The 27,570-nt window shown below is 39.0% G+C and overlaps 1 protein-coding gene across 1 annotated transcript in view; it reads left to right on the plus strand.

Annotated features, from left to right (window-relative positions):
* The first annotated feature begins 7,048 nt into the window (after window positions 1-7,048).
* Window positions 7,049-27,570, plus strand: part of LOC108681472 (peroxidasin) — a 42,989-nt gene continuing 22,467 nt past the window's right edge. Inside the window, exons 1-4 of the mRNA XM_047882093.1 lie at window positions 7,049-7,696; window positions 20,749-20,820; window positions 26,724-26,795; window positions 27,316-27,387. Coding sequence (XP_047738049.1) covers window positions 7,428-7,696; window positions 20,749-20,820; window positions 26,724-26,795; window positions 27,316-27,387 — 485 coding nt within the window. The 5' untranslated portion in view covers window positions 7,049-7,427. The remainder of the gene's footprint in view (window positions 7,697-20,748; window positions 20,821-26,723; window positions 26,796-27,315; window positions 27,388-27,570) is intronic.

Here is a 27,570-nt window from a genome sequence, read left to right on the forward strand (position 1 = left end):
TTTTGTGCGCGTGTCTAACTAATTTTGCTGCTCCAACGTGCTTTAACTTGTTTTGATGATTTTACGCTGCAATTATGTTGTTTGTTTAGATGATAAACCAGAAGCATTGAACAGTGGTAAGCGGATTTAAAACTGTCATCGTAAAGATTAAAGAACGATACAGAAGCATCGCCTGGTTCGCCTGAATCAGTGAATGTCTTGTGATAGTTGTCACCCTTATTTTTGTGCCAGCCGTCAGTAGGTGCTATTCTAATATTAGAATAATGTAGTTTCACAATAGGTTAACAAGTTATTTCGGGGTCACTGAAATTTTTATAACCACTATTTCGCTCGGAGTATATTGTTTTTCTTTTTCATAGATTTTAATTGATGTCCTTAATTTTTCTAAATATTTATAAACCTTATTGAAGTGCCATAGGAGTAATTTTAAGAATTTTTTAAAATAATATTTCAGAACCATTTACTTTCTGTATCAAGCTCGTTCATGTTTAGTAATTCAGATAATCGATATCTTATAATTGTGATAATTGATCATTTGTGCAATTCACTTAATGTAGGTTCAAGATGACGATATTTTAGGCACTGACCCACCAAATGCCAAGAACTCTTATGCACTCCGCAAGTTATGCATGGCTACCGCCAATGCAGATTGCACTAACTTCGCCACAGCCGTCAGCGGCACAGTACTTATGCCGCTGGCTTTCTAAATAAACAATGTTTTATTAGCAAAACTGAACCACAACTTTCTAGTGTGATCGATAAAGCTTCTTAGTGGCAATCGAGTTCTACTAGAAATCATAATACTGACCGTATTATACGTTTTTTATTGACGATCGGCGATTTATGTGCAGTAGCTGCTGAGTGGCGACTTATGTGGCATTGACTGTAGTTATTATGACTGTTCCAACACATAAGTTATAGTTTTCGCTTATGATACATAAAAACCTCACTTGACTTAAAATATTTTTATTTATATACGTACCTATGTATTTTTCCAAAATTTTAATGTAGATAATGAATATGTTGCAATTCAAGCATTCAAATTATATTTCAATTGCCTATTGCATTTCTTATTTATCTTTTACCTAACCTGTTTCCTTCTCAAATTATTTGCGCTGTTATAGTGAGTGTTGAATAGTTGAGCTATCTTACTACTACAACTCTTTTTTTCGACGAAAAGGTGGACTCCTTGTGCTTCTTATTTCATTCTCACGCGAGCCACAGTTACAGTACAACCTATGGAGTCTGGCAAGTTTCGAGCCGTTCACTGAGAGAAATGGGCGGGTCTGGATGACCCACTTTGATGAGTCAACCGCGTCCGAAAATCGATGCACTTTTTGAATCACTTGCCCCATTTGTGGGTCATACTGACCCATTAAATTTCAAGCATGACTCACTTGTGGCGTTAAATCGCTCTGACGCCCAGATGCTAACTACGTATCCATGCTACGGGTGGCGTCATAAGGGATTTGACGTCACAAGTGAGTCATGCCTGGAATTTAATGGGTCAGTATGACCCACAAATGGGGCAAGTGAGTCAAAAAAGTGCATCGATTTTCGGACGCGGTTGACTCATCAAAGTGGGTCATCCAGACCCGCCCATTTCTCTCAGTGTTGGCCTGGCTTGCATTCCTGTTGCCGAGGAAGCAATTTCCATGTCTCGTGTTCATAACTTTTTTGTGCCTGTGTCTCTGCAGGGCTGATCAGTCTTGCTGGGCACCAGCCGTAGCTCTCACTAGTTCGTTCAACTTGCAGGCGAATGGGCGTCGCGCTATAAAACACAACTGCAGGACAAAATATTTTATGCATTTCCGTTGTATGGTTCGAGTCGAAAGTTCTCACGCTCTTCGTTGGCTCAATGGTGATTGTAATTAGTGTGATGCATAATAAAAAAAATCACTTTCATAATTGTTCGCTTCTTTTGATTTCTTCAAGAATAGATAAATTTTAAAATATTCATCGAAACCTATTATTTTCAATTCCATGTTCGCTTCCGGTTACGACAATTGTATTCAAGTATTTTCACTCTATGTAATTTTCTAAATTGATTGTAAGACTAGTGGTGACCGAAGCACCTCCCAAAGTCTGTATATATGTCAGAGTGGAGCACTCGCTTCCAATTGAAGTTCACAACTACATCCACGAGCAACTAACATAAAATCAATATTGGGTACGTAATAAGACACGTGCTAGTGTGCTCCTAATGCCTTCTTAGTTTGTCTTTGAGTTGCTCCTTCAGCAATTCAAACATACAAACGAGGGAGCATGTTGGTCATTGCGCTCTCATTAAGTGCTGTCTTGCTATTGTAACGAGTCTTATCTGGTTTGCTCACCATTCTTCATTCTGATTTATTCTGCAATTTTATGATAGTTGATTGGTGCTTCGTTTTCGTTTACGTCTTATCCCCGACTCTGATACCACCAAGTAAACATGAAGAGATGCATCTCCAAGTTAGCATTTGTAAGTGTTTTACATTCAGGTTCTGTTCGCCGTTGTGTTTATATTACTTAAATGAAGAAAAAAATAATGGCTCCAATAATGCTGTAAAAGCGTTCGTCAAATCCTATGGTGACATGGTGTTATGGTTTCTCTGTTTCTTTCAAATGTCGGTAATCAATAAAAATATTTGGGATCAGTAACTTCATAATTGTGTGCGTCTGTAGCTCGTCCTGCATGAATAAATAGACTGGTTTTCAATCATTAACTTGTTTTTAGGCGACTTGCTTTTTATTTCAGTCTAGGCTGATCTACAGTAAGTCAAGTAGCAGACATAGTTAATAATTTCGACTTCACAGCGTTCAAAAGTAAAAACTTCATGTAATGATTATTTGTTAAAAAATCATTTTTTATTATTATAAGTTTATTTGCGATTTTTTTCCATTTAGTCGCAAAAAAGTTTGAATTTGCCTCTAAATTATAGTCCAATAAGGCAACTGGTTAGACTATGCAATCTTTGACACCGTCTAATGTTGGCCTTGTAATCCAAACCAGCTCTCCAATGCGGAACACACACGTATTTTAATTGATGGCGATGTATTTTGTGAGCTCAATTGATAATGTGGGAGCTCGCCCGGCTACCGCTGCCTCAAACATTCTGCCTTGAATGCTTCCCTTGTTCCTTCATCTGTCTCGACTGGGCCTATTCATTTTGCTCACTGTCATTTACTATACAATTTTATGACCATCTTTGTAGCCGGCTGTAATCAGTAAGCCTATTTCTTTTTAAAACTTCAAGCAAATTTTGTCTGCATCCTATTAGCATTTGCTTGCATATGAAAAAAAAAATATAACTCAGTACTCACAGTAGTGAGTGACAGAGAGCGCATTTTCTCGTCGACGAAAACGTGAAGTCACGGACGGACAGGCGGACGGACGGACGGACATGGCGAGCACAATAGCGCATTTTTTCCATAAATGAGAAAATGTGCTAAAAAGGTTTGACATCAAATTTTGTTCCACGATATGTAAAGGTGATTCTTAAATTACGTGGACCATAAATAGGGGTACTCTTATTCTTAACTTGTATTTCTTTCTGAACTTTCCTACTGACAGATTTGTGTGAATGCGCAGTAAATCGTCATTGATTTTTGGCATGTTTTCATCAGTGAAGCATTTCTCCCCGCATCGCGTCTGCTCTCCGAGATCTGACAGGATCAGAGGGTGAAAGTTTCTTTCTCGACGACCCTCAGTTTCCGCTGCTAAGCTATTTACACGAAGAGAACCTTTTTACCGCATTTTCTCATTTATGGAAAAAAGGCGCTCTTGTGCTCGTCATGTCCGTCCGTCCGTCTGTCCGTCCGTGACTTCACGTTTTCGTCGACGAGAAAATGCGCTCTCTGTCACTCACAGCAGTGAGTACTGAGTTATATTTTTTCTGTCATATCTAGTGCCGGCCAACACTACACTTTTGACCAACTCCAACGCGTGAACCATTTTTAATGGTGCACAGGATAATGTTATATATATTTGAGGCGATATAAAAACTTTAAAAATTGTACAATTGAAGTTATAACTTTTTACGTGGGGTCCCGCAAATTTCTATTGAGATTAATACCCATCTCTCTGACATTATTTCATTAATCAATTTGTTTCCTTTGATCTCACTGCAATATTTTATGAATTCGATAAATCTTAATGACGGTAATGAAGTTTGTCCATGCGTCCATTTTCATGTTTCTTTTTAAAAAATGCGGTTCAATTCTTCCTACCACGAATCTTAACATATCGTGAATTTAAAGCACAATAAAAAATTACAATGACAGAAGGTGACACCATATGTATAAGTCATCTTAGTGTAACAATATTTCTAAAACAACGTGCGTTCTGCCGCGTTTACCTCTGACTCATATTAAAAAAGGAAGATATCTCCGCGGCGAGGTCCCTGTCAATGTGAAGCGCCTGAGATTGAATTTTTACTAATAAAGGCTATCATATATTTTTTAACCGCGGGGCATCACCCAATTAAGGACGCGTCATCAGTGCGGTGCCTTGCTAGGAGACTTGCGTGCTTGTGCAGGATCAATCCTAGTCCCACAGGATCTCTCCCGCAACTTACTTGCCTTCACAGCATTTATCAAACGAAAAATAACAAACAATCATCATGCTGGCATTTTTTTATTACGAGTGAATGTTTCAACTGTGCTGATTAATTGTTTTACGTCCTTCCAAGTGACTCTTTGAAATCTTAAACTTTAATTCATGAAAATTTATTTGGTTTCCTCGTGCTTTTCTGGGACAGCATTCGTCGAGCAGCTTTTGTGTGGGATGAAACCAGTTTATAAGAATTCTATAATTAAGTTTCCTTGATTGAATGATAATTCAGAAGAAAATAAACCACAAACAAAATAAAATAATAACGGTACCTCTTTATTAACAAACATTTTTATTTCATGCGATTAGTTGTAAACTAACTATTTCTTTTAATTACCTTCATCTCAATATTTACTGAAATGATTTTACCAGTCTTAAGTCCGTCGGTCCATTGTTTCAGACTGAACTCCATACCAGGCAACGCTATTGTTAGTGCACTATTTACTGCCGTCGATCCCCGCTGTATATGTAATACCCGCGTACAGTGAACGGTCTTTGCGAAGAGTATGCATTTATTAAAAAGACCTTCATGGATACATTCCTGAATGTACCGCTGATCTTATTCTTTGCTGGACGGACGTTGCTGTCTGCATCACTTTTTTCTGTCCTCTGGTATATTGTATAACGTATATTATCAAGAAAGTTCTCCCACTTAGGAATTGTCTACGCAATTGACGATTTTTGCGCCATTTGCTTGCTGATTCAATGCAATCAACCTGAAATTCAGCCCAATATATCCCCGTGCATGCATTTAAAACTATCGCTTGTTCAATTTATTCTTCACATATACTCTGATGCTTTGCCTAAAGCTCCACACTCTCCAAAGTTGCCGCAATGATCCTTTCTAAATAAATTCAAATAAACAAAAAATTCTAATTTTATCACGTGCTCTTCCCAAGTAAAGGATATTTTTAGTCCATTTAGAAACTTATTGCAACCACTTCTCCTAAAATTAATTGTTAAAAATTTCATTGGGCTTATAATTATATTATTATGTTTCTCAGGATTAGAGTTATTGATTTGTCAATTAAGAAATGAGTTTAGCATGCTTTTTTTTGTTCGTGCAAATCCGTGGGTAGAATCTTCCAGTTTGAATAAATGCATTGAATTATTCTTTGTATAACGCAACGCAGATACTGCATTGTTGATTATTATAATCCAGCGGTAAGCCATGCTGATTTCGCTGGTCAATTTTATCGCCAATAATCTTATTTCAATCCACTGTACAAACTGTTGATCCCTAATATTGAATGTCTGCATTTCTTGCTTCAGTCTTAGCACTGGTGTCCTATCTGGGACACCAGTGTTATATAACAGTCTCGGTGCTGGTATTTTGACGGCTCGTTACGACTACCCTGAGCTGCATGTTCACCACCTCGGTGCATTTACATATACGAGAACTTTATGCAAATGCGTGATGAGCGTGTTGCTGGGTAGCCACCTATAATGACCACCCTTCTTGAAACTGCCGCTCAGGCCTTGCAAAAAACATAGCTGCAGAACGAGGCTGATTTAATGCCCCAGTCGAGAAGTGTTTCTCATAAATAATAGAATAATATCTAGCGGCCACCTTTACCTGATAATTGATTCCTATGAATAATATTATATTTCTAATTTGGGCACATATGCCAGGAGGTTGATTCACAGGATTTATATAATGAGTCAGCTTTATAAAGGGTGGCTTTATATAAATGAGTCATAATGAGTCAGCTTTATGAGTCAGCTTTATATGAGTCAACTTTATATAAAGGTGGCAGCAGCCACCTTTAGCAGTTGCTTGATTTCTTGGAATATTTGAATTATTCGAGAGGGCGTTTCAGCCAGTGTCTCTGCTATTTGAACTGCATGAATAATTCATTGATATCGAGTGGGGGTTCCTACCCACTGAAGTGGGTTTGCAATGCACTTCAAGTTATGTTAAGAAAATTTCTCGGTGTCAGCGATTCAAGGGCGATGGGTGCTTGATTTTTAGGCTTAACATCACTGCAGGTATAGTGCGCAATTAAGGGCGCTGGCGAAGTGTCCGCATTTTAAAGCGTGCAATCACCCTTAAACAGCTAGCTGTCCTACCCATCTTTTATAGAAATTCGCATGCGTTCCATAAAACGATATTGCGTTTCAATCGCTATGCCGCCCTTCCATGTTGAATCTTAGAAATAAGTTGGCCGTTAATTTACTATCAACATCATATTTCCACTCCCACGAGGCACGCCTCTTAGTCTCGCCAACTACGAGGCAATTCAAACATATTTTTCGCAACCAGTTTGCCGTTGCTATTGAGGATAACACATTCCCAAAAATTTCTGGAATGCCTCCTTTTGTGTTTAAATAAAACGAATAGGTTATGTACAACTTTTTACTCGCGTGTTAGTGTATGTGGTAATTTTTATGCATCATCTGAAAGGTTCTTATGATATTGCTTATGTTTACTGTTTTCTGACTTTCTGTGCAGGATGTGTCCATGTTGTCTGGGCTTATAGAGGAAAGTAAAGTTTTCAGTTACTCCTTATCGTGTCCGAGACATTTTAGGAACATGTCTTAGGAATATAACGCTTAATAATTAGACTTCTTTACTCCGAAGTAGGACAAGGAGTTTCTTTTCTACGTAGAAATGTCCCAATATTAATTCTGAACTTTCGTATAAATGCAATTGCGTTTAGTTAAGAATGAGTGAACACTCAAGTGCTAGAGACCACTGTACAAAATTTGGGTGTGTTACTTCAAAAATGATGTAGTGAACTATAATCAATAAAATAAGAATTAGCAATTATTAGTATTAGGGAAGAAGGAAAGCACAAGTGCAGTGAACTGTAAAACGAGCGTAAAAACCGTTAACATGCTGGTGACAAAGTCATCCGCGTGTGTGGCAGTGCTGACGCTGTCAGTTTTCTTCACCGCCGTTAAAAGTCAAAGTATCGCTGCTCCAGCCGGCTCCAGGGTCCCCGCCCCCCGCGGGGAACTGGGGCGCAGACCAAGCGATCCTCAGGAGGTTACTGCCGTGGGGGTGCCGTGCCCTTCCAAGTGCCTGTGTTTCAGGACCACCGTGCGCTGCATGTTCGTCCAGCTCACGGCCATCCCTGTCGTGTCGCCCGAGACTACCATATTGTGAGTACCTGTTGAAAACACTGCCATCCCTGTCGTGTCGCCCGAGACTACCATATTGAGAGTACCTGTTAAAAAACACTGCCATCCCTGTCGTGTCGCCCGAGACTACCATATTGAGAGTACCTGTTAAAAAACACTGCCATCCCTGTCGTGTCGCCCGAGACTACCATATTGAGAGTACCTGTTAAAAAACACTGCCATCCCTGTCGTGTCGCCCGAGACTACCATATTGAGAGTACCTTTGGAGTACCTACCATATTGGACGCCTTTGACTCCATAGTCTAAGTGTTTTTAAAATAAACTTTAGCTTACGATTTTTCGTCCTATTACCAAAGTAGATTTACGGATTCTCGTCTTATCAAACAATTTTGAATTTTGTACCATTAGCTAACGAGGAATTTTATCACCACTAAAATTCTTAATATAAGAACGTTTTTGTACTGTATCTTTTTTTTAGTTCATAGTCGCTAGGAGGTTTTAAAGCGCCAAGTGGCTAATTGAGGCCATTTAAATGTCATGTTCGAAGCCTATTTATTTTATGGTCGAACATAGAAGTACAAATACATTTTCTGTTCTCTTACTAGTGAGTATGTCCAATTTCATGATATATTTTGTTATCATTTATAATTGAAGTCGCACATTGAAATTCATGAACTTGCCGTGCTATTTAAATGTACTAAAAATAATTGTAGTTTCTACTGTTGCAAATTGAATACATATGTCAACGCAACAAAGAACTTGCTAAATGCACAATTTTACGATATTTACGATGTACCAATATTTACGATATTTTTCGAATAAATTGTACTTTTCCCTCTAAACTTGGCAACGCCACTTTGTATACATTATTATGTTGCTCATCTTACTTAGAGAGGTATTGCTGATGCCGAGATTTTGTGAAGCAAATGTTATGTATAAATTTTCGTCACTAGTCTATCAGTTATATTCAAAACTGATAATTTCCTAAACTCCCGTGTGGGTTATGTATATACATTGAATGATATGCAGATATGGTGAGGGTAGCAGATGCACGATAATCGGAAATGATATATGATGTGATTTACACTGAGTAATGTACAGATTGTTGGTGGGAGGCAGAGACATGTTAACCGAACATCAAACACAGAGAGAAAGGAGAGTCATTTGGATGTATATTTCCAGTTTCTGTATTTAACATCACTTGTTTCGGAAGGCTTAACGCTTTTTGCTTCGTGTCTTGTGGTTATCCGCCAAGTAGCTGAATGATCGAATCGTTTCCGCTTGACTTGACGATGTGGGTTTTAATTATAAAAAAATAAAATGATTGAGGTTTATTAATATATGAAACGTTTAGTCGTATTTTGCTTTAAAATTTTCTTACATTTTCACTTCTTGGAAAGTGTAACGTAGCGCTTTACTCTATATTCACACGTGGAACTAAAACAGATATTCACAGAGACCAAACTTTTCTCCGCGACGAATTTTCAACAACCCAACCCAGTGCAATAATGAAGATGAAGATCAGACACAAATGGATGAAGTGTGAAGTGTGAAGGACGTTCTTCAAAAGAGATCCTGCAGTTTGAGGAGCAGCACATGCCCCACCAGATAGATGCCCATATCTCCTCAGATGCCCCGACTCAATACCAGCATGCCCATCTTCTGATACCAGCTCTTCGATTGTGATTGCCACGGGTCACGTCTCATGACTTTATTACTGCCTAAAATCAGTTTCAATGTCTTCTAAAACTTGAAATTATGTCCAGTTTCAATATTCTTTTGAGTTATTGTGGAGTTTGGTCAACATGAGTGATTATTAATTTCGAAAAAAATTCAAATATGTTTCACTGATCTCAAATTCGCCAGAGCTTGTTTAGCATTTCTCGCAATAGAAATTACATGAACTGCCCATCAATGATGGATACTCCCAAATTTAATTCAGTCTGTACTTCCATTTTTGTGTTCCATGAATGTAATAACCTATCGTGTTTGTGCTCTTTTCTTGTGTCCAGTCCCAATTTTGTTAACAAAGTGTCGAATACTATAGCACGTATTGGTTATACTATACTATGAACGCTATGTTATACTATGAACTCTTTACTAATTTTACGTGCCCACCAGCATACCCTGGTGCCGATATAGACGCAGCTCTCTAGACAGATTTTTTATACATCATACGTCTTTGATGGAGAGGCCGCGTACGACAGACGACCTTCCCCAATGTGAGTTATTGGTCTCGACGTAACGAATATGCGCTGACGCTGTGCCGGCGCCAGCAACAAAGCCGCTACTATTGTACCGACGCGAATGGGGTTCTGCCTCGCCACGGGACGCGTCTAGCTTGTAGATTTCCATCTTTCTGTGCAAGGAGAATGCTCGTGCTATCACACTTAGATAATGATAATTCAAATTAGCTGTTCATCGTCTTTTCTCATTGTGTTTTGTGCGAATAAGTTGTTAGCTGATCAATCGTCTATGAGACTGTTTTTTATAAATTTTCGTTCAATGAACCTGGCAACAACTTTCTCCGGCACTGTTTGGACAGATTTTTATTATATCGAATTTGAAATTATTGTATGAAACCTTAGGAATCGCATTTTTCTGTATGCTCATTATTTTAAATTCGGGTCTGCTGGTTGTCCCACGGCGGTATTTTCATAAATTTACCTGCGTGTCGAATCTCTCCGCCCCTACTTTTATCCAGCGAGCTTCGCGTCCATTTTCGCAAAAAGTCAGACTCAGCTAGAGTTAGTCTTCAGATGTCACACTCACGCCTGACTCAGCTAGTGTGAGTCTTCAAGTGTCACACTCACGCCAGACTCAGCTAGAGTGAGTCTTCCAGTGTCACACTCACGCCAGACTCAGCTAGAGTGAGTCTTCAAGTGTCACACTCACGCAAGACTCAGCTAGAGCGAGTCTTCAAGTGTCACACTCACGCCAGACTCAGCTAGAGTGGAACTTCGAGTATCATGATCATGACAATGCGTATCCTGACAACGCCCTCAATATCAATTTATTAACATCGTTGCTGATATGGAGGAACTTTGCTGTGGCTATGAAACCTGCCGAACTAAAATGTTGCTGTTGCGGGAGATTTGCCGCCAAACGAATTATCTATGGCAGGTTTATATTCAAAGTTCCGTTTCCTGTTTTCTGAGGTAAGCCTTTGAATGATAATCGTTGCATTAATACATTCTTAATTCTACATAGTATTTTTTCTATTTTAGCTGCAGTATATATAATGTATCTGTAGCTACATTGTAATTTACTTTGTTCTTCGACCTGAAAAAGGGGGTCGTATTTTGTTCAGCTTTGGTTGACCAACGAAATAATTCAATGCTGCTTCAGACACGCCCGTCCTTAAATAATACTGCCGGACTGCACGCCTTGCTAATGAGCTCGGCAACGACCTCGTCCTAGCATCCAGGCAGCCCCAGCATCAAATTTTAAATATTGATAGCAATCTCTGTAGTGCCTCCCGTATCTTAATTTCTCCGAATCCGCTTTTTACGACAAATGTGCGTTCCTTGTTTACAATTAATGAATTATTGATTTTTATTAATCAGCAAATAATAATTAATGCACTGCACCCCCGTGTGTAGATTGGTGCGCTGGTGTGGCGTGTTTGACACGCTCGCCCTTCGTCGTATTTCACCCGCCAATCGCTGGGGCTCACGATCGTCGTGCGGGTAGACGCGATGTCGTAAGATTGTACTGATTTACCGCCTGCCTACTACGCCGAAACTGCGTCCTTAGCCAAATTAACCTTCGAATTCTGGTATTTATTGACAATAAATTTACGCACAATACTTCACGAATTAACCGGCAATGAATTGCGCCTTAGGAACAATTGTAGTTTCCCATGTTGCATGTGAATCTTATAGAACCGGTTTATGTAAAACTATTGAACGGAATTGCTTAAATTTTGCATTTTTTCGCAGTTAGGAAAGAAAGGAGAATCTACTGTACAACTATATATTCCTAAAGTCAAGAAATTTCGTTCTACATTCCCTCAGTTTTGTATTATTTCTTGTCATTTCCGTAAAACCTTATTGAATTTATACGAAATTTTTGCTTCAGATTGAGCTCACATATTGCCGTATAAAAAAAGAAAAAACGAGTGCAAGGACAGAACAATTCTGACCTGTGAACACTAAGCATTATTTGCACATCTTTCTTGTCTTGTATCGGTTGTTTCTTCCGGCCTGCTTGTCCACAATTGGCCGCATACACTCAGAAAACGACGAGGGTGCAGGAAGCTTGGCAGGCTGCGCAAGGGGGCACCACGCCCGACTTGATCAAACATGCGCGAAACAAATAAAAACTTGGCCACTCGTAACGACATGGCCGGTCGCCTGCCATCAAGTGCATTTGCCGTTTGTACTCGTCGCTTATTATCTTCCTCTATTAAGTATTAATTAGTATAGGAATTGGCAGAATTTGTTCCTTTATACGGTTTCAATAAAGACCAGAGAATTTGTTTTATTGACGATTTTATTATTAGTTTAAAACTAATAAGTTTTAATAAACTAATAAGAAAATCGTCAATAAAACAAATTCTCTGGTCTTTAATGAAACCTGATATTAATTATGTATTTACAACTGATTAGATTCGCTTGGAAACTTCTGCACGTTATATTTTCAATTAACGAATCAATAATATTTGTGGTTTACGAACTTAATTGAGGCAATTATATTCACTGAAGATTTATCTTTAAAGCAAATACCGTATCTCTGAAAAAATGACATGTAAATATTCTGGTGTATAAGCTGTATGGCCGTATGGTGTATAATCGTATGGTGTATAAGTTGTATGGCCGTAGGTATGGCGTATAATCGTATTATGGTGCATAAGCTTTATGGCCGTATGGTGTATAATCGTTTGGTGTATAAACTGTATATGGCCGTATGGTGTATAATTATCTGGTGTATAAGCTGTATGGCCGTATGGTGTATAATAGTCTGGTGTATAAGCTGTATGGCCGTATGGTGTATAATAGTCTGGTGTATAAGCTGTGAGTATAATTGTCTGGTGTATAAGCTGTATGGCCGTATGGTGTATAATCGTATGGTGTATAAGCTGTATCACCGTATGGAGTATAATAGTCTGGTGTATAAGCTGTATGGCCGTATGGAGTATAATAGTCTGGTGTATAAGCTGTATCACCGTATGGAGTATAATTGTCTGGTGTATAAGCTGTATGGCCGTATGGTGTATAATAGTCTGGTGTATAAGCTGTATTCGTTTCTTGTGTTTGACGTCTAAGTCTGCGCGGTGCTAAATTTCGAGAAAGATTCTTAAGATTTAGTTTTCACAAGTTTTGAAAAGCACTAACATTGGGCGCTGAGGCATGAAACAGATGGGCTGTGAAGGTACGAGCTGTAGGACGCGTAGGACTGTTTACTCGTGTAGAACGGCTTGTTTACATCGGGTAGTCCCATCGCTCTTGCCGTGTCCATAATGGACCCGTTGTGTGGGTACAAACTCTGCAAGCTTTACTGCCTCACTGGCTGCTCTCCAAAATCAACCCTTGGCTTGGCTCTGCATATAATCTATAAATTATTTAACAACGAATGATGCAGCTTATTTTAAGAGCTATTAAATATTAATGAATTAATTGTTACAGAATAATTATAGCGTTTGGCAGTAACCAATTGGCCATCCAAAAGAAATGTACCGGCAACTTGTCTAGACAGGCTTTCTCAATCTCGATCTGTTCTCAGTGAGCATGAATACTTTGCCCAAGAAAAGATTATTTTATTATATTCGATTTTTATAGTGCATGTTTAGCCTGTGAGGTACTGAAATAGGCTCACTAAGGCTCAATTTATTAAAGTTTCATGGGTCATTAAATTTAACCTACTGATGATGGCGTTGATAAATGTCAGTATTCACTCACTTCAGCCTTGATAACTCCTCGCAACTTCTTCTATCAGATTCTCAATCCTGGTAAAATTTATTCATAAAGAGGGTCCAATGATTAATTGTTTTAAATATTTTATCAAAAGGCACCCGGTAATTTGACATATTGTCTCTTAAATTGTGAACATTTTATGTCCAGACGCACGTCAGCGGGTGAGCTACCGTGCAATAAATATGCAGGAGTCATGAGGCTGCATGATCATAAATGCTTGGTATAGCAGCAACTGCATTAGCGTTGGCACTATAAGCCTTGCGGGTACGTGTTTCTACTCAAAACACATTCATTTCTCTCAAGCACAAAGCTCGGTCTCGCTGTGTTTGTTTTCGTCCAAGGCTCAAAGGTGTACGAACGAGTCAACACCGACACACGTGCTGGTCAAGCTCTTATACTGCTGATTGTTGCCGTCTTCACTGAATGGTTGTTGCCGTCTTCACTGAAGTGGTCATATTGTCCAAATAGTGACGCACGTTCTTACCACCGCGTATCACGAGCAGAGAGTTAATTTTTTGCCTTTTTAATACGCCTTTCTGCCGGGCCAGCTGAGTCAGGGTGACCCAACACCGACACGCGTACAGGGTAAGCTCTTCCTTCAGATTTTTGCGGTCATCGTTCCACTGCCGCGTTGTCTTGTTGGTGTTACCACCATCGCTTTAGTATAATTCGAAGAGACATTTATTTGCTACACTGTTTTCATATTGCATACTTACTGTGACATTAATGATAGATGCGTTAATTCTTAGTGTTGTGGGTTGACTGTAAATCCTTTTGTTTACTTCAAGTTTGTTGTGTGGAACTTTACGATTTTATACAAGGTTGATTTTTTCATAGATTGTCGACTTTCCAGCCGTCAATGGCCATCAAAAATGTTCCCTAAATCCTTCATGAGTTTAATCAGAGAAATTTTACCGGACTTTCCTTTGTATTTATGACTGAGTCCTCATTCCGTGCCACTTCGAAGACCAAATTCTGTTTTCTTATTACATAGAGAATAGAACATTTTACAGCAGAAAAGCAACTACTCTAAATTGCCAGAGTGCGTCGTAAGGATTATAACCTGGGTTACATTATGCACATGATGTCATTTTTGCAGCTGCTTGGCTACGTATAAGCCTGCGGCAATGCTGCGTTGTACCCACGACGCGGCAATGCTGCGTTGTGCCCACGACGCGGCAATGCTGCGTTGTACCCACGACGCGGCAATGCTGCGTTGTACCCACGCTGCGGCAATGCTGCGTTGTACCCACGACGCGGCAATGCTGCGTTGTACCCACGACGCGGCAATGCTGCGTTGTGCCCACGACGCGGCAATGCTGCGTTGTGCCCACGACGCGGCAATGCTGCGTTGTGCCCACGACGCGGCAATGCTGCGTTGTACCCACGACGCGGTAATGCTGCGTTGTACCCACAACGCCGCAATGCTGCGTTGTATCCACGACGCGTGCGTTTTAGGCACGAAATTAGTTGCATTGCTTTTGTAATACTTGGGTTATTTTTTTCCCCAATTATTTTATTATTTCTTAAAGACCAAAACGTGGCCAGTGATCCATGCAACTTTTATTTGAGACTATTGTACAGATGCGATCTGAAAGTCTAATCGAATTACACATCATTTCCAACCTTACTATAATAGAAGTATGCCGTTTTCCTTCACTGGTGCTGGTGTGAAGCCACTTCAGTACGTTTTCTTACAGGATTACATATGTAGCTTGCTATAATTTAATCGCCATAATTTAAAGTGGGTTTATCCTTTTAAGATGATTCCGTCCTTCACATGAAACAGTCTTAATTAGCGAGGTCATCTCACAGGCCCGCTGTTCCGTCCTCGTGTGTGGGACCTTCACGCTACTCAGGCAAATGAATGGGTCCTATTGTCCAAATAATGACGAACTTTCATACCCACACCACGAGCTACAAGAGCGGACGTAGCACTGATGCGCCTTAGCTTTTCCCGAGCCAAACTGGGTCAGGATGACCCATATAAGGGCAAACAGGGCATCGCTATTTGGACAAAGTCCCCCTCATTTCTCTGAGCGTACGTTGCTCTCAGCTTCTCACATGTTTATTGCCTGGCGCTCTGAAACATGCAGCGAGATGACGGTTTATTTTTTTGTGTGTACATGGGAGAGCTTGTGTCCCGTTTATACTCTGAGCGCTCGGCTCGCCTGAGCTTCCTGTTTCAACAGTACAACACGACACTCAGAAAACTAATACGTCATATTGTCTGAATTGTTTCCCACTGCCTTATCTACAGCACGGACAGAGGGTTACGTATCATTGATACAGGCAAACTGGTTCAGGGTGACCCATACAAGAGTGAAATGTGCATTGATATTTGGACAAATTCACACTCATTTCTCTTAGTATATATTTAACATCACACTGAGGAGCGGGTTTTTATAATGGGTTTTATTACTATAGTCGCTTCTTTACTACGCTAATCTCAAACTATATTCTTTGTTGTCGATATCTTCTTTGGTGTTCATGATGTTAAGCCATTGACTTCGATGAACTTAAGTTTTGGAAATTGCCATTCAATTTTTTACCTTTTGCTCTGAACATAATTCTTTTATAAACTCCTAATGTTTTGAGATCGCTGTGCAAATTTCGTTATATAATGGACCAGGACCCATCGATTAAAGGTTATTTTATTCGAACCATTGGTGGCTGGATATTACTCCATCAGTGTTCAGTGCCACTGATGCGGAGGAGATAATGAAGCATTTACATGCAGGCTTCAGCATGTGACTATGAGTCTCATTATACTGTGTCGAATTTACATCTTATTTTGCATCTCGCAGTGAGCGGCCGCTCTGTTGGGTTATAGCTTCCTCTGCCAGACTAGCGCCTCGCTTGGCCAGCGATTATGCGCTCAGACAAATGAACGGAACTTTGTCCCAATAGCGATGCACTTTTTGCGATTTGTCTATATCATCCTGACCCATTTTGACCCGGGTCAATAACGTATCAATGCTACGTCCGCTGTGTATATGCTGTATGCAACGTGCAAGAAGTATTTCACTATTTTGACAATAAGATTCACTCATTTTCTTGAGTGAAGGCACCATAATAACAGTCGGTCTGGACCGTAATATGTGCAGGCATGAGCAGCAATCGTCTTATATGGATACATAAATTGCAAGCCATTTTCATCGCAATGCGTTGCATTGCAAAGCCAATGCATGAGACTTATATACTGCATGTGTGCTAAAAATTCTTCACATCAATTGTTTACATATTTCTGCAAGGCGTTCCTTAATTAGTATATACTTAATATTCTAATATTCTTCTTATAACTAATCGGACTTTTAAGGCACTTGAGGATTTGATAGTCACTTTTTAATTGTATGGTACGTTCTTCATTAGTTATTTTATTGTAGATTAAGTAGATTTAGTTTGCTCTTCATCCTATTTCTTCGCCTTAGTGACATTTAGTTTATTAATGCGTGAGATTTATGTACCGACATCCAAGTAAAATTCTGATAATTCGCTAAATTGAGATTCTGTGCTGAGGTGTATCCACATTTTGCAAAGTATTTTGTGTGTGTTTGTATGTTTAAGTTCTCCTTGAACATCTCGCAGCCCTTGCCTATATATAGTATCACCCTAGTAGTAGTAGTATCACCCTAGCCCGAGCCTAGTTTCATCTACTCAGCTGCAGATGCGTGTATAGTTAATTTTCATCGCCCAAAATGTACCTTCAAAGCCGTATATGGGCTTTGTTCAATAAATAGTTTTATTTCAGTTTTTTGTAATATTTAATTGGTTTTACTATTATCCAATTTTTGTTTCTCTGTGTTTTAAGAAATTCATGTATAAAAAAGTTAGGAGCTCCTCTTCTGAAAACAAATAAGACGAGTTTTCTACTTTCCGTCTTATTTTATACACGAACATAACTTATAATTGCTTGTTTATGTATTTTTATGTTGTAGCAGTTCTTCGAATTGGTATTAGTAATCAATGCTTGGAATAACTAAAAATGTTATCGCCAAGTCAATTGAAACTTTTTTGAACATGCCACATTTGGCTCACTAGCCCTAGCTGCTACTATGTTATTAACTATTTCCCTATACGCCATAAAACTAGTCCCATACACTGAAAACAATTCTGTCTTTATTCAGGCTTGTAAATTAGCTCGCCTCCAGCGGTATCTAGATTCTCCGGCGAGACCGGAGTTCTCGGGCGAGAACTCCGGCGAGACCGGAGTTCTAGTCTCTAGAACTCCGGTCTCGCACTAACTTGCAGGTGTAAAGCTAATCTTGTTCCGCCGCCAGTTTCCTTATCTTCATTGTATCAGTGGAGCGTCGATATCAGACTTCTAATTCAGAGCCTCCAATTACGATGCAATCAATCACGCCGCATGAAGTGCAGAGGGCGTGTTGCCCGCTGCCTTATTTCCGCAATCTCGCCGACAACCTTACGCAAAAACCTGCATAATTGAGCAGCAATTTGCAGCGGTTGGCACTATACTGGTGTGTACTGCATGGTGTGTACTGGTGTGTACTGCATGATGTGTACTGGTGTGTGCAATCTGCGCATGCGAGGCATGGGTCGCGTTATACTGTAAATGCCGAATATATTGTACCTTCATGTTTGCCTACTTAAAGAATTTATTTTTGTCTGCTTACTTGTATTTTTTTCGTTCTGCTCTCTAATGGATCAATGATTTGCTATGATTTGCAATCTACGCTATTAACGCAAAAATATGGATATCAGTGAATAAAAGGATTTAATTTACCAATATTTAAAGGCATATAATCAGTAAAACCAGATGATGGTAATGCTTAAATGTTTTTTCTTGTGTCTAGCTATTGTAACTATTTTATTGAATCTAGTTCGCATTTTTCGGTAACCACAGAGGCTATATTATTGCACTAAGGGTAAAGGAACTGATTAAGCAATGAATTGGTTCAGTATTATTGTGCTAATCTAGAAATTTTGTTTTCATTACTGCAGTCTCGCCGCAACACGAATATATTCTGGCACGGTCTGCAATTTTGAACAACGTGTTGGGAAAAATCATTTCAGGGTTTCATTAATGATCATTCTTCCACTTTTACTGAAGCATACGATATGAACGTGAGTAATTCAACCCCACCATGGGTCCGGATCTGATCCTTATCTCTCCCACTTACCACTTTCTACTCATTTGACCTTCCACTTAGTGGCTCCGCACCTGGATGATTACTATGCTTACTTAATTTAATGAGATAGCTAATAAGCTAGCTTCATTAAAGCACATTTGCATCGTCGCGTGAGAATTGGGTCACGGCAAGGCCGAAAATTTGGAGAGGGAAAAAGGAAACTGATTCTCATTATCACAATTTTCTTGTAAAAATTGTGAGTACTATTAGTGACTTCCTACAAAGTCCTGTAATATATAATATCCTTTTTCAACGCGATTATTTCATGTAGGAATCGTCTATACATCATTAGCAATAATTAATCATAAAAACAACAATGCAGCACTAACAATAAACATGACGGCGAATCATGTCGCTCATGACGGCGAATCATGTCGCTCATGACGGCGAATCATGTCGCTCATGACGGCGAATCATGTCGCTCATGACGTCACGTCCGCCGGTGGGGAGTGGTCACACCCGCGCATGACCTTATGACAATTTTAGGACATGTTTCACACTAAGTTCACGAGCGCAGCATATGTCGAGGCCAATTCAAGGCATTATTCTCATCCAGATGAATGGCTTTCGCAGGTCGTCTTCCCGGAATATTTCCTCTTGAACAATCAGAGATCATAACCGCGAGCTGATCGTCGAGTGCAGCAAATGATCTACAGATGATGTAGAGAATCTTTGGTTCGTTTCTATTTGTGTGTTTTACAGACCCTCCGTTTTATGTGTATTGACTGAAGGAAATTAAACTCGGGAAACTTCCACAAGAGACTTTAAGCTCAGGTTCATATTGTTTTAGACATAGACATGTTTTATTTTACCTAGAGTTGACGATCCAATAAAACTAAAGCTTTGAGAGTAATACGGAATCTAATGAAGCAGAACTTCTCGCAAGGCTGCTAGAAAAGGTTTTAAATAATTTTTTATTGTGAGTCAAATATTGACACTGTAACTGAATAATAATCAAACAATAACCAATTTTGGCGATGCGACCTCTAAATCCAAAAGCACCAAATTTTATGCGTTTCATTTCAACTATAGAACTACATAACACTTATCTACTTCCCACGCGCATGAAGAGTTTGTTAACATATAATATGTTGATAAACTAACATAATATAACATTATAAAAAACATATCACGCTGTGGTCTCATCGGCCCCCGCAGTCTCTGCAGAGTTGGCGTGACGCAGACATGCAAATGCGATGTTTGCGTTGCGATGACGTGAACGACTACGACGCAGACATACGCGTATACCATACTCACTTTAATTCAACCATGCGAGTATACGGCCTCACGCGTCTTCCTAACACGCACGACGTGCAATATCATATACTATACTTGTGTATTTGTCCGTCTTATATAATATAATATATTTAGTATTAGATGACGGAATTTTCTTGTTGAAAAACCTACGATTAATGACCAGAGAATGCATTATATTTCTATTTTCGACTCCCTGAAAATTTGGATAGAATGCATTTTCTGGTCATTAATCGGACGTATAATATATTTGTGTCCTTTCCATCTCGAAAATGACACTATACCAATGTACTTATCTGTTTTATATACTATACTTATATACTAAGTTTAATAAGTACATATAATAAGTATAAGTATATAATAACTCATATACTTATAAGTATTAAGTACTTATAATTTAACTATACATACTATACTCCTTGAACGTTCTTAACTTGATGCGGGCTGCATTTTTTTTACACGTTCGTTGGATTATTTGAACCTGCAAATTGCGCAATCACGGCACTGTTTATTGCTACAGTACACGTTTTTTCTAACAGTGTAACTCTCAAGATATTCATTACTTATTAGAGTCGAGTCAATATTGTTTCATTTTCTTTATCTCAAATTAGATTTAGTTTATTTCAAATTTGCCTTCCATCATAACTTTCCAATTTGATCCATTAATCCATCTATAGAATGATTATGATTACTGATTAATTGTACGTTCATGAAGGTGCTATCAAGTGTGTAATAATTTTGTGTCTGTTTTCAGGGACCTGCGGTTCAACAAGATCCGCTCCATCCCGCCAGGCTCCTTCCGACAACTGGCCCGCCTCAACACTTTGTGAGTAACTTTACGTCTTGTGAGTAACTCTACGTCTTGTGAGTAGCTCTACGTCTTGTGAGTAGCTCTACGTCTTGTGAGTAGCTCTACGTCTTGTGAGTAACTCTACGTCTTGTGAGTAACTCTACGTCTTGTGAGTAGCTCTACGTCTTGTGAGTAACTCTACGTCTTGTGAGTAACTCTACATCTTGTGAGTAACTCTACGTCTTGTGAGTAGCTCAACGTCATGTTAGTATCTCCACGTTTTGTGAGTATCTACGTCTTGTGAATTGTGAGTAGCTCTATGTCTTGTGCGTAGCTCAACGTTTTGTGAGTAGCGGCTTGCGTCCTAAGGTGACTGAGTTGAATAAATCAAATGGCAATCACCAACCAGAAAACTCACTTGCATCAATTTGCGTGGTCACTTAGGCGTGGTCAATAACTTGGGTCAATACCAATACTATTCAAAAAATGTCCTTAGTTGGGCATCACTTATCCACGCCAAAACAACCTCAATACTGAAAAAATGAATTTTTTATATGCAAATCAAATTATTCCACTTGAAGTTATGCTAACAGCTGGTCTAAATTGTAGAGTTTAGCTGGTCTTCACAGCAGCTGGTCTTCACGATTATAAGTTAATGGACACTTGTTGGCCTGGCGACCTATAGAACTAACATTGTATACTCAATACTCATAACATTTCCCAACACTTAATTTAATCTTGCTATCTAAGGATCATTTCAATTATAAAAACAAATTTATATTCAAAAGTTTTGAAATTGGTCTCACATGTTCCCTGACGCTTCATGTAGAGAATAATTGCAGAGAAAAATCGTTGAATCTATCGTAGATACTCAGCGTATTGAGCTTCAAGGCTGTAGCCGAGACTTGTATTTTCACCGCTACATACAGCTAAGGAGGGAGTTAATTTGGGACTTAAGGCGGAATAATGTCTTACATCGGTAGAGCGGATTCAAGATCTCGTCTGGATTTAAGATCTCGAATATACGATCTCGTCGGAATTTAAGATCCCGGACTTAAGATCTTGAAGATCTTGTCGGGTGAGACAACTCATTGCGTTGTTATGGCAGAATTTAGTGTCTTCGCATCTTGCGCCGTACCGAAGCGCGGTAAGAGGCCCGGCCATCTGTCATGATTTATTTAGCGGTGCAGGCGGATTTTGCAACGCTCAGAGTTTGCAGGTGAATAATTTTTGCTTAAACTTCATACAATTGAACTCAGCAAACGATGAAACTGCTTACTGAATACTCAATATATTGAACAAATCTGGCACTTTGCATTGGGAAATGTTTCATTTTAATACTTGGTTCGGGCTCAACAATTAAAAAATATCATAAATTTGTAAAACTCTACCTAATTTACTTGTTATATCTAATGAAAATTTAACTCAGGTATCTGCAACATTTGTCTTTTTTCTTGCACAATGTGCTGAAGACCATCCTAACTGAACTTTACGTTAAAACTTCACCAAAGGCTATATAATGTAGCTGTAATACCGTGAGCATTTGAGCGTAATTTGAGATGCTCAAAATAAGCCTGAAAAGCTTTCACTTCTTGCTTCATTTGTTCCTAACACGACAGCAGCTGAAATGAATTGAAGACCTCCGTGAAAATCAACTGAATGAACGGTATGACAATCCGGTTCTATTTCTACATTTCTCGTGTATACATACATTCACTGCGCCGTCAACCTTGCATGTAAACTGACGACAGACCCACGACGGACGATGGGAACTGCGTCTTAGAACTGACAGTTGGTCGGACACACGAAGACGCGCCCATAGTTAAGAATGATCAGTTGGACTCCCCAGTTGGTCGGCCACACAAGGGCGCCTACAGTTAGGAATAATCAGTTGGAGTTAGGAGTGATCAGTTGGACTCCCCAGTTGGTCGGCCAAATAAGCGCCCCCACAGTTAAGAATGATCAGTTGGTTAAGAATGTTCCTTAGGACTCTCCAGTTGGTCGTTCTCACAAGCGCGCCTACAGTAAGGCATAATCAGTTGGAGTTAGGAATGATCAGTTGGACTCCCCAGTTGGTCGGCCAAATACGCGCCCCCACAGTTAAGAATGATCAGTTGGTTAATATGATCAGTTGGACTCCCCAGTTGGTCGGCTACACAAGGGCGCCTAAAATTTGGAATAATCAGTTGGAGTTAGGAATGATCAGTTGAACTCCCCAGTTGGTCGGCCACACAAGCGCGGCTACAGTTAGGAATGATGTGTTGGATTTCCCAGTTGTTGACGAGTTCATTCTTAAGTCAAACATCGTTTGACGTCCTGACTCGCTCCCCTCAATTTCTTCATCAGCAACAATAACAAATTCATGACACGGATGCAGCGTGGCAAAGACGCCTCTTGTGTACCTCTGCTTCTGCTGGCACTCGTCAGAAGAGGTACAGAGATCCTCTCATAAATGTGCATGGTCATATAGTGTTTTTATTATTAAATAAAACTTTTACTCAAATTAATTCAAATTAAATATATCAATTAACTTCTCTCTATAACACTTCTTTACCGACAAACTCAATAAATCATCAGCAATCACTTTTTGACCTAGTTATCCCTGCTGGTTCTTCTTCTGAACAAGATGCTTTCTATAATTCTTATGAGTTATTACCTATACGCCATTGTATTATTGTTGTGTAAATATTTAAGTATATGTTCTCTTGAATTCGTGATACGGTACTCCTTCTAATAATTCGATATTTTAGATAATCACGAGGACTTATACACGTATAATGAATGAACTGCATCTCAACAACCGGCATAACTCGTTCATAACATGCGAACGCATAAGAATCCAAGCTTCAAGACTAATACTAATACTAATCTACTAATAACATACTAATCTACTACATAAGAATGTAGTAGTGTAGTATGTGTAGTAATACTAACATACTAATACTACATACTAATCTACTAATAAAAGAAATACGGGCTTGAGACATATAAGGTAACAACGACCGGTAGATGTCTGCGTGTGTCGCAAGCTTTGCTGTGAGCTGCGGTGTCGCATCAATACTTTTTAAGGAATTAAAGGAGTAATAAGCTCCTGCCGTTGAGTTGTTGTGATAGCAAACTTGACTTGAGACTCGCATTATTGGGGCCCTGTCTATAAACCGATAGAAACTCGCCATTTGAGGAGATCATCAGACAAACTTGGAGTCTGCGCTACCAAAGTCCTACTAATCTACTTTTGGAACTGCACTCAGTGAGACGAGGAGACATTGTCTGATTATAGCAATGCTTTTCTGGTGCTCTTGTGGGTCATCGTGACCCAGTTTGGCAAGACAAAATGGCTTATCAGGGCTACGGCCGCTCTCTGCTCTTGCTATGAAAAGAAAGTGTCGCACTATTTGCACAATACGGCCCAATTATTTTTCTGAGTGTGAGGACCGTCCATTTACCTGCGCTTGAAACTAATAACGAATAAAATTTGCGTAGAAAACTAAAGGCAGACAACTGATCGGCGCATAAACTAAGCACCATCAAATACTGTGCGCATGAACTTTTGTCATTACCTAATCTGGGCGAAGCAAAACACCGAGTCAGACTCTGATAGAGCAACCACTTCACGAGCCATCAGGTCTTACTTTCGATGCAGGCTTTTCATAAAACAATAAAAATCCTAATTGTTCTATTATTTATCCCGAATAAATCAATCAGATGCAAAACACTAGACGGCTCCTATAATTTTTTCGATTTCTGGCACCCTCGGCCTGCTATTAGTGAATAAAGCTAAACTTGGGCGTAAAATTGAAGAAATTATGTTAATAGAAAATAGTAATAAAAGAAAAAATATTTGATAAAAACAAATCCTTTTCTTACTTTCCCAAAATGAAAATAAAGATAGTTAAAAATAAACTGATCATCAGTTAGTAACATATGACTCTGTCTTCAATGCAGTCAGTTGCTTGAAACTTAGCTGATCTCGAAGTGCTCGTCGAGTCAACTAACAGTGATGAGATAGTGTAGAAAAAATTGAATAATCTGCATACAGTCCTTTTCTTGGGTCCATCTCGACTAGTGAACATACAATGAAGTTTTTATCGTATCTTCTTGGTCATTTTGGTGCTGCCACGCTACTTATGTGTCTGTCTTATCACAGATTTACTTAAAATATTAGGCAGTCGCTGTAAATCTTGTTCCTTCTGTTATCGGAAAATCCAAGTTAGAATATCTTACAAAAATTGACTATGCCTATTTTTGGCCATCAGCATTGTTCCAATTCCAAATGAAGCCCACTACATACATTATCAGACAAATTCTGCCTGTCAAAAAAGTTATCAATTGAACATTTCTCATTTTGGAAAACCAATTTATCCACAGACAATTAGAAAATAAAGCGTGTCACATACCGGACGCAATAAATCCTGCTTCTTTAAGAAGTGCTTTCCTCTGCATAATGCAAGCCTGACGTGATGCTGTGTAAGCAACGCAAACAGCGGCCGGCGACCAAGCCATTTTGTTGACCATGAACTTGTTTTCTTGTTTTATTTCACTTGTTTTCTTTGCTAATAAACATCGAGTGTTGGCTTGATAAACAAGCTTGTTCTATCATAATGTGATGTTTGCTGTTTATTTTGACGCTAAGACTCTTAATTAGGGCCGTGTTTGAGAACGTCATCGTGAGGTGGGCAAACAATATATCAGTGCAGCCAATTTAGATCGCTAACATTTGTGTTGGGTGAATCGAATATGTACACATACATATGTATGCTGGGACCAAAGGCATTTGAAGATTTTTGTAGAAGGCAAAAAAATTTAATTTTGGATTTCTGTGTCACAAATACGATATAAACACTATCACGTTGATATAGCAAGCGCTCCGAATCATACGTAAAATCGTTATCATCTATAGATTGAATGTGTTGCACATTCTGCGATATATGTGCCAGTCAAGGAAGGCGGAAATAAAAACAGAAAATTAATACTCATTTTCAAACGAACCCTTGAAATAAATTTTCTTCAGTTAATATGTATCTTTTTTGGAGTTCATAAAAATTACTCATATATTTTTCGTCCAGTCATGAAGGGGCAGAGAATCGCGATGTAGCAATTTTCACGAAAAGATTCCTATTCATTGAGACGAATTAAAAAGTAATCCTACGCATAAAGTGTAAGCATTCGGTGATAAACACTAAGCGCGAGTCGCTTCATGTCACCAGTGGAGCCCCAGGAAGCTGTGCACATTACTGCACTTGTGGCCGAGCAGGAGTGCCAGCCGAGATTTGTGGCAGCAGGTGGCACTGTGGCACTGCAGCTCTCGTGTCTCTGCCTCTTTACCTCCGTCACGCCGTGAAATTAACGAGCAACTAAACGGCATGTGCCGCCACGCGCTTACACACGCGAGCTCTATATAGATATTATTTAGTGCCTTTGTGTCTGAAGTGTAACTTCTAATTTTAATTTGATGATATAGAAATAATATACGATAGAAATGCACAGTGTCAAATGGGCCATTAAGAAAAAGTATGATTAAACGTTTGATTTTTACCGAATATATTTTTGGCATCAACCATTTTGATCCATTAGTAAAGTTCGAAGCACCCGTCGTGCAACTCCACACACTAGTGCAGTAAGTTTACATTGTCCAGCCTATAGTGTATTTAGCTAGTTGGTAGCCATCGGTATGCGTACAATTTGTATTTTCAAGTACGCATACTTGAAATAGTTTCAGATACGAGCATAACTTTACTATTTCGATGAATCTCGTGTCATGATGTACACGTATTGTAACAACGACCTTTGCCCGTGTAACTCATCTTGCTAAATTTTCATTCTTGATTAACTTGTACTCTATTGATCGTCATCGTTAAATAGAATATTTAACTCTTTTCTTATAATGTGAGAAAATGTTCTGTGCTTCCTAATAGCAATAAATATTGATCGTCATGCAGGTTGCTGAACAACAACCACATCACGCGCCTCCAGAGCGGCGCCTTTGACGGCCTCCAGCGCCTGCGCTACTTGTGAGTACTTCGCGTTATGTGCCACGACAAAATGTACCTGGAAATTATTATTACTTTTATCAACATTGAACATTTAAGTAGTTCATCAAAGCACACCGAGAAATAAGGAAACGCGACTTCCTACATTTTTAACACGACTTAATCATCCTATATTTATCCTATAATAACGTAAAGTATTTAACTGAATTAATAGAAATTAAAACAATTCGTTTTCTTCCAGCCTAAATTTTTATTGAACCTCTAAAGATATTCGTTGAACTGAATCATTTAGGCAATTTTAGAGGCTAATTATGTTTTGGTTGGCTATCAATTTACAACATAAATTCTCGTTTAATGTCTTATATAATCTTGAGAGCGACGTCATCGTTGTTGTCAAGTTCCCACTGCACGATAAATTTCTCATGGTCATTCGTCCTGAGTTTCGTTCCCCTGAATGCAGTTTATCAATAAATTTATCAAAAAAGTGAAATGTTATCCAATGACATTTAAGTGATAATGATGAATGTTCGCATTTTGTCAGATACTTGTACAAGAACAGAATCAGGCACATCGACAGAGATGTTTTCCACAACCTCGAGGAGCTGGAACAATTGTAAGTCTTCTGACATTAATTATATGGCGCACATTATTAAAGCTCTCTTTTTTCTTATATTGTGTTTAATCAATTATTAAAATCCTCCCACCATTTTATATCATTTCCTCTTTTACATTAAAATTCTCTGTGAAGTCTATTCTAATTTACTTTTCAAAATGAAGTAAATTGTGTACACGAGTT

This window comes from Hyalella azteca, unplaced genomic scaffold, assembly GCF_000764305.2.
Source record: "Hyalella azteca isolate HAZT.00-mixed unplaced genomic scaffold, Hazt_2.0.2 contig9625, whole genome shotgun sequence".
Classification (NCBI taxonomy): domain Eukaryota; kingdom Metazoa; phylum Arthropoda; class Malacostraca; order Amphipoda; family Hyalellidae; genus Hyalella; species Hyalella azteca.